The following is a 9009-nucleotide window of genomic DNA, read 5'->3' on the forward strand; positions in this document are numbered from 1 at the left end:
ACATGACTACCCCCATTCCACATAAGAGATTCAAGTCTAAATATAACATCGACCTTGTTCAATATTGAAGGGTATTTATTTCATAGATTATTAATTGAGAACAATACATAACCATATTTTGAAATCTCAAAAAATGACTAAGCTATAAACATAAATAGGCATCTAAATAATGTGAATGAACTAAATATCCCAATGGACATCAGAAACTATTCAAGAGATGAAAATGTAATTTCAAATAACAAATTCAATTCTTAAATAAATGGAAAGTTGAACTAGTTCTACTTTGATTCTTTAATCATTAGCAACCCCAGAAAAGGAGATTACAAATAAAATTAAGTAAACAGAAAATAAAATGGATCTTCCATGAAGCTGTAAGCAGTTGTGCTAAGAGGGAAGACAATAATATCCACATAGTGGATGGATTCAATGAAAGATAGTGGCCAGAGTGAGATACATTTTCAGATCCCACCCCCACCACTATCAAATCCAGGAAGGAATGGCCTGGAAAAATTGGTCTCGTCTCACGGAACTAGGGCCGTCGTTTTACATATGGGACACAAATTCTTTTGCATCAACCATTGTTTGATACAACCAGAATGGAAATCATGCCCACACTCTAGCGTTCCAAGATCATCTCCATTGTTATATTCCTCCTGGAAATGATAAGAAACCATGGTTGGAAAAAAAAAAAAAAAAAAAAAATGGATTAAAAACAAGCGTAACTTCTGTGTAATTAACAGTGACAAGATGAAGAGAAGAAAAAATCAGCACCTGGCATACACAGCACGGCTCCACGTCCTGCTGAGCTCCTATTGCAATGGATGAATGCTTCTTTTGCTTCAGACGATTCTGAATTATTTCCTCACCCAATCCAGTGCTAACATAACCGATTCGCTCTTCCAGCGCCAGTAACTCCTATAAACCCGATAGAGCAAAAATAAGGGAACGATATTCAAAGCTAACTGTGGAGCCAGAAGTTTTAAGAATCTTTTTGCATCTTCTACCTCGTATGACATGTTATCAACGTCAAGCCGCATATCTCTGTGACGATCATGAATATCAGCCATTCCAACAAAGACCGACTGATCAAGAATCATAACATCCTATCAAAAGCACAGAAGCACAAGTCAAGTTACAGATATTAATTAAATCAGAAGACAAAATCCACTTATGGGTTAAAAAAGAACTGTTGATTGAACAATTATACATAGAAATTTCTGTTCTTTCCTTCTATCCTCTTGAGGTCATATTCTTAGTAGAACACCAATACTAAGAGCCATTGATTCTTTTTTCAGATATGCTAATCACAAAGAGAGAGAGAGAGAGAGAGAGAGAGAGAGAGATAGTAGAGAATGGTCGAACGAATGGGAGTGCCTTCTTCTCTACTCTATTGGAATAGACACCAGCCATGTTCCAATGATTCGTCAAGGATTTGATTAACACTGGTTTTCAAAAATTCCTCGCAAGTCGCAACACTGAACAACAGCAACAGGCATGTTTCTGTGATATGATTATGAATAAGGATCCTGATGAGTGACCATGATGCTTAACAAATATCACTACCCAGTGATTTAGTGTGCATGGCATGAGATGGCCATAGTCAATTTCCACTTCACATGTAACAAACAATTAGCAGGTGTTACCATCATCCGACGTAAGCTTTCCTTTTTTTTTTTTTTTTTCTCATTCTCATTATCTCAAGGGTTCAGTTCTCATTCCTGTGTATCACTTGGATGCAGTTCTAGCAAAAGAACCAATCCTGGGGCAAAATGGAATGGTATGTGGCTAGCATGGCATCTTTAGGGGAATGATTGGGTTGGAGGTTGGACCCTTACTGTTTAGCATCAGTCACTATTGGCTTCTTGGAAAAAAGAAAAGTTTTTTATTTTCTCACCAACCACCACAAGGACATAAATCAAAGAAAAAAAAGAAGGAAAATGTGCATGTGCTTATGTCTCTATATGCCAAAGTTAATCAGTTCTAGTGAGCTTTGTAAATATGCGCTCCAAGATCCTAACCTCAAACCGCAAGCCCTCGCCCCGACGCACAAGATCCAAGACATTGCGTATCTGCTCCACAAGAAAAAAGTGTTAACTCAAGTTAAATAGTTAATTGCTTAAAAACAGTAAAATTCTCTCAAAAAAGGAGTATTATAGCATAACGTTCATTGTAAATTTTACAAGTTGAACTAGGTTCTCATGAGCTGCAAAACACTTTCTCTCAAACCCATTTCAGAGGTCACAAGATGAATGTCTACTGAAGTAGATAATTCAAGCGAGACATGCCATTCTTTATAGTATATCTAACAAATCAAGCAGATTCAAAAGATTCGAGAAGTAGACCGCAAGAAAAGCATGAATGTAATACTGAATACACACCTTGACAACCAATTTCACCACCTTTTTTCACTTTATCCCATAAACACCTTAGATATTCCTTATATCATCAAACACAACATTTTCTTATTGTGAAATTTCTACTACATTTTATTATGAAATATATATACTATAAAGTACTTCAGTTAAAAAATTTGAGCAGCCTTTTAGCATGCATAATTGACATTTTTAAACCACAAGCAAGCCAAAAAAAAAAAATTCATGGTTGGATAAGATCAATTGCTAAAATTATTAAGGCGGGAAGCTAGGTCACGGAGGCAAAGGTGAGTCGCGGAGTGAGATACTAGAAATTTGGGAAGACTGAGGCTTTATGAGGAAATTGATGGGATAAACGACAGACTAACCATGGTATCTGTGCAGACAAAATGTGTGCGTGTGCGCGTGCGCGTGTGCGTGTGCGTGTGCGATCAAACTTTATGCTTTCTGCTATATTCAATTGATCAGATTCAGACTGAGTTAGCTTTTCTAGAGCATCAACCCGATAACAACCAGAATTGAGGTCAGATTAACAATTTTCAACTAAAGCTCTACTCTAAGCAGAAGAAACTGTCCAAGCCAGCTTAAGTTTGAAATGAGCTCAGATTGGATCTGATTCAACCCACCCATGATGCAGCCTACGATTGTCTTTCTTTCTTGTAGTAATATAAATGTATACACTCAAGATTCTCACCTTTTCTTGCAAACAGAACTCATGACTACAAAAATGAAAATGAAAACACAAAATCTTGCCATTATATATGTAAAAACAATGATCCACAATGAGTTTTACATACAAAGTTCCATGGTTTCCTCCCAGTTTCCACTAAATATGTTATAAAGCACAATTAAAAATATAAAAATTAGACCAACTACAAAGCAATCTTAGAATCTTAAATTTATTTATTTATTTATTTATCTATTTATTTATTTTTTTAATCCCAGGTAAAAAAAGGCTCTCGTTAATAAAGAAACCAAATAAACATTTAATCCTAAATGCATTTCTATGCAATCAAATAGGTGAGCAATTGACAGCAATAAAATAATTATTATACGAAAAATTGGGTATGGCAAGCATGGACATATTCCATCTTCTTTCTTTTATATGAGAACTGCCAATTCCATCAATGACCTGAAATTTTCTTTTATATGATAAATGCTATATGGCCAATTTCAACAATGACCTGAATTTAAGGTGATCATGGAAAACAATCCCCATATTGAATTAATATCAGACTAAAAAATCTATATTATCACCCTAGAGAAATTTCATTAAACAAAATTATAAAGTTCTTTTTATGTGTTTTGCAGCACCAGATTTTCTTACATTAACGTGTGTGTGTGTGAGAAAGAGATCATTGAATAAAGATCCCCTCACAACAAAATATACTGTAGAACATTTTTAGGATCAGTATCTCCACATTATAATTCCTTTACCGCATATACATTTCAGTATGATATCAAGATTTTTTATTTTTTATTTTTTTAAAAAAAGAAGGATTCATGTTTCTGACTTATTGCAAAATTTTCCGCAAAAGGCGGATTACAAAGTACAACATAATCAAGAGGGAGATTTTATTAAACTTTGTGTTTTAATTCTCTTTCTAAAACATTATCAAAAAGTAGCTGTGTGAGCTAATCCTCAGAAATGGATAGTACATAAGTCACGGAAAGAAAGATTCAAAAAACCTTCTTTTCCAGCCCTGACACAGAAGATGCATACAAAATTGCCACCATTAGAGAAATCACAAGGTGATTATGGCTGAATTTGGAAAATAACATTTCTGGAGAAAGGTAATCAAATAAGTTGGTATAAATTGCCACCATTGGAGAAGTCCAAAATTATAGCTAAAGGTCAATCACTAGTGGTCCTGCCTAAGAAGGTTGCAGCAGATAGACCAAAGATTCGGTAATATTTTGGACAAAGTGACTTGTGTACAACAACAAGAATAATAAAAATGAAATAAGTAATACTAACATGCTTATAATAAGGACTAGACAATCAATTGAGATCAATGTCCTAGAATCCCCTAACCTCAACCACACAAAGTAACACTAAAACAATGTTATATAGATACTGTAAATGGTAAGAAACCATATTTCAGATTGAAGTGAGATTATAATAGCCAGTGACCAGAAATTCTAGAACAAACCTCAGATACAAGCCTGCTTCTTCCTTCACCGGCAACAGCCAAAGTTCGTAATGAATATGGAATTCCAAAAGTCCCATCAAGTTGTCTATCCAACAGCATTGCTGACCTTGGGTGCGACGGATGATGCCCCTGGCTACCAGCACCAGATGAAAAAGCCATTTCATGTGCAGAGGCAGAATGACCTGAACGTATTGGAGAACTATTACTGCTCTGCCCTCCAGACTCAGAATCAGCAGAAGACAGCAATGAGCGCCGAACAAATTCTGATAATCTCCGTGGATATTGTGGATTGCGACGAGGAATCCAATTGGGCGTCGATGACGGATGGACAACCGAACTCGGCCCAATCCGAGAAGAAGAAGCAACATTCCTGGCAATACTTATATTTCCACCAGTTAAACTCCAATTAGCTGGAGTTGCAGGTACAAACATAGGATGTTCTGAAATGTTTCTTGGCATACTTGTTGAGTTGGGTTCCTCATGTGGTGCCGCTTCTACTTCAGAACCTGATGAATTGCCAGGTCTTGAGCTTGAACCTCCACTCCACCTAGATGATTGTAGATTTCGTCGCGAAGGAGGAACGTGCACAACAGCAGACTGCCTTTGAAGACTTGTATTGTCTGTTAATGGTGCTGACCTTAAGTCCAAAGAATTATTAAGGGGAAGAAACCTCGATGAGTGTTGGGATGACATAAAATTAGTTTGCCCAATTGCATTCCCTGATGAAAATACATCGTTGGGTACAGGATCATGTTGATGTGAAGGATTTATCCTCATACGGAAATTTCTCCTAGAGCTTTCTGCACTTCCTGCCACATTTAAAGCAAAAGGGGTTTCTGAAGTAGCTCCTCCCACACCAAGTCCAAGTCTTGGGTTCACCTGTTCCAAAGGACGAACGCGAAGATCATGTTCTGCTGGTGTTGATATACTTGAGCTGCTGAAGGCATTATAGCGAGCAGGAACAGCATGCAACGAACTATTTTCTGTACACTGAAAGTAGCTCGGACTTCCACTTATAGAAGATTGTCCAACATTTCCTTCAAGAGCTTTTCTTTTACAGGATAGGCGGCGACCCTCCGATGAACAGCCTGGCCTGCCATCACTTTCTTCCACCGAATATCCTGCAGTTCCAGGAGGCACCCCAAAAGGATAAGAAGAACTACTAGCAGAAGAAATTCGTGCATTCTCTGATCCAACAGACTTCTCCAAACTGGGACATTCCATGATTTGACAATCATCAACATCAGGTTCTACAAATGCTGCATTAATGTTAAGATCCTGAGGAATAGCATCAGAACTAGAATTCTGCACAAACAAAGGCCCATTTGCAATCTGATGGCCACTAAGGTTTAAATTAACATTGTTCAGTGAAAGCATATCGGTTGGTTCATATTGTCGTTCTTCCATGATTGGACCAGGTCCAGCGAACGAACTCATTGAAGATGACAATCCATGCTCTATTTTCCTTTCATTAAAGATGGCCTGGTTTTGTGTGACTCTAGAACTGGGCTCACCTAAATTCCATCCACTTAAGTTCTGCCCTTCTCGATTAGTAGCATTCAGATATGTAATACTTGTGTTATTGGGTGTCATTACATAGTCTGGTAGCCGGTTATGCACAGAATTTTGAATACTATTCCAGCAAACCTGCTGATCTGTATCTGCATGACTTGATGTAGAACCATGATCAAAGTTTAATGCCTCAGGCAGCGAACCTAGAGTACTCCTCTGCCCTTGCATTAGGGCTGTGATATACTTCGTTCAAAAAATCAGAACAGATCCCAAAGATATTCCAACAGAAACAGTACGTCACGAACAGGACTTCTTGTCAGATCTGAAACCACAAAAAAGATGGTAATTACCAATAATTTTAGATCTGAGCAAAACAATAATACCATGTAACATAAAATCACCATGAGAAACTAAGAAATGAAAAAAGAATTGCAATTATTTAAGCCATTTATTCAGGCATAAACAACAAATAACAGGCTTAACAATTTCTTAGAACTAAATATATATATCTTCTTTTAAGAAGGCTATAAAGCCAATAATTGGTACATGAAAAATATCTGGCCTGAAGACCATTATATCCCCAAAGCTCAAAGTTGCTATCATAAAATATATATATATATATATATATATATATATATATATATAGATACATACTTTAAAGAAGGCTTTAAAGTCAATAATTGGTACAAGAAAATATCTCGCCTGAAGGCCATTATATCCCCAAACCTCAAAGTTGCTATCATATAAAGGATAATTTACAACAATTGTCCTCTGAATGGCAGAAGAGCATAAAATAACAAGCAATAGGATCAGAGAAGTCAAATAAAGGGCGATGGATTCTCAAGAAAAGGAGTAGAGAGACAATAACACATGATATGCCCAGTGAATAGCAATGAAATAACTAGAAGTGCTCCACCTCTATACCACAATATGACAATCTATAAAAGCAAAAGCAAGTTTTAATCAAGCATATGACAACTCAACCAACTATTAAATTTTCTCTCAAATAAGATGCACAGCCAACTACTTGAGATGGCTGCAAGAATCTTAGTTCTGCAATCAGGTCTATCTAATGTGATAGTCTTGTGTCATACAAGAAATACATGCATTTACCACATCCTCCAACAAAAAACCTTCGATAACATCATTGTAAGCTTCCTAGAGCTACCAGTGACACCATATCTCAACACAAACTTGTTATCATCTCATTCTGCAAAAAAGTTCACTTTCTAAATGACACTATTTCTCTCCATAAGATGCTTACTGCCATCACATTTTTTCAAAAATAAAAAATAAAATGTATTGAACTTATTCTGCTAACAACAATTACATTGATAAATGCCACATCTTTAATCATCAAGAAGAAAAAATATATGCCTACAATGATAATCTTTAGGCCCAAGTACAGAGACAATGAAGCACAACAACTAGACAACAACACCACATCAACATAGAAATTCAAGGCCCACCTAATGGCAAAAAAGAACCAGGCACCCATTAGCATATCAAATCTAAACTTAATCAATCAGCTGTTGAAACACATATAAATAGGAAAATACATTCAGATAAGGATCATCTTTGCAAGATCATCAATTTTCGGTAAAACTAGTGAAGCTGTGGAGCACATTCCATTCTCAAATTACCCTTGTATCAAAGGATCGAACTAGTCAAACAGCTAACAGAAAACATATAGAACAAATAAAAGAGTAAAAACCCAGATTATAAAAAATAAAAATAAATAAAAAGCAAGAATCTTTTTTTTTTTTTTTTCAAACATGTCAATAAAAATGATTTGAACCACTCTTCGAAAAAAAATGAAATCTTTGCAGATGAAACCCAAAATAAAATAATAAAAATAAGAATCTACCAAAAAAAAAATAAACAAAATAAGGGATAAACACAACAAACACCATAAATCGGTCAAAAAATGGAGAAAAATAACCATGAATCTAAAAACCCACCAGCAAAATGATAGCAGATGGACCGATGGATCTACACTGAAGACCTGCAAAAAAAAATTTTAAAAATAAAATAGCATTAGAGACTTTGAGAAATGAGAAATAAATCAACATCTCTCTTGGCCTTCAGCATCTTTTTCTTAATTTTTCTAATTTTCTCTCTCTAGAGATAAGAAAGATAAGAGAGAGAATGAGAGAAAACGACTCACCGAGCAAGGGAAGGAAGAGAGAGAGAAGGAGGAGTTTGAAGGAGATATAGAATGAAATGTTGTGTATATTAGAGAGAGAGAGAGAGGTGCGGTGGATTAAAGAGGACAGTAGTCTTTAAATTTACCAAATAACCCAGAGATAGAGCGAGAAAGAGAGAGAGAGAAAGAGCTATAAAGTCATAATAGGCGCATAGCAGTTTCCAAACAAAGAATTGATGATAAAACAAAGGTGTCCTGTTGGGCCGCTTACCAAATGGCTCTGGTCTTCTCCTCTCTGCCCCCTTTTCTCTCTCTCTCTACTCCTTTCTCTCTCTACTTTCTCTCTCTAAAATTAAATTCCATCTTCCAATGCGAGGTGAAGGCCCCCCTCCCTCTCTCGTTTTCTTCTTCACGCCAAGCACCTGTTTACCCTTGCATCACATGCATCTTCTTAAACTTTTTTGATTTATATAGATGTCTCTTGTGTATAATTTGTATATATATTCATATTTATATATTCCGTATTTTGTATGATTATGTTCTAGGTTATACCATCTTTTTTTAATAGGTGTCGTTTTCAGAACGTGCTTTCCTTCTACTCTCTGCCCTCTCTTATTTAAATTTTCATTGCTTATAATTTAATTTTGTCACTTTTATGTTCCTCTCTTGAATTCGCTCTCACTCTCTCAAATTCACTCTCATATCCCCTTTATGTCTTGGATTATGCTATTTCTTAGGTTTTTTTTTTTGTTTTTTGGTTCAAAAAGTTGGGTAATTTCTCTCTCTAGGATCTTGAGGGGTTGGTGAGTTGGTGACAGATTTGCTA

At 36.0% G+C, this 9009-nt stretch overlaps 1 protein-coding gene across 2 annotated transcripts; it reads right to left on the minus strand.

Moving 5' to 3' along the window:
- Positions 1-226: 226 nt before the first annotated feature.
- LOC132280133 (probable E3 ubiquitin-protein ligase RHG1A) lies at positions 227-8615 on the minus strand. Of its 2 annotated transcripts, none has more exons than XM_059782256.1 (7): positions 8455-8615; positions 7999-8042; positions 4526-6359; positions 2019-2069; positions 1005-1103; positions 772-915; positions 227-653 (listed from the first exon to the last, which is right to left on the minus strand). In XM_059782256.1, exons 3-7 carry the CDS (start codon positions 6263-6265, stop codon positions 522-524), a joined length of 2166 nt encoding a protein of 721 aa, XP_059638239.1. In that variant the 5' UTR covers positions 6266-6359; positions 7999-8042; positions 8455-8615; the 3' UTR covers positions 227-521. The 2 variants fall into 2 exon arrangements, with proteins under 2 accessions (XP_059638239.1, XP_059638238.1); XM_059782255.1 differs by having other exon boundaries at positions 8205-8615.
- Positions 8616-9009: the final 394 nt, after the last annotated feature.

This window comes from Cornus florida, unplaced genomic scaffold (genome assembly GCF_030987335.1).
Source record: "Cornus florida cultivar Cherokee Brave unplaced genomic scaffold, ASM3098733v1 CherokeeBrave_3.0.0_Hap2_Chr10, whole genome shotgun sequence".
NCBI lineage: Eukaryota > Viridiplantae > Streptophyta > Magnoliopsida > Cornales > Cornaceae > Cornus > Cornus florida.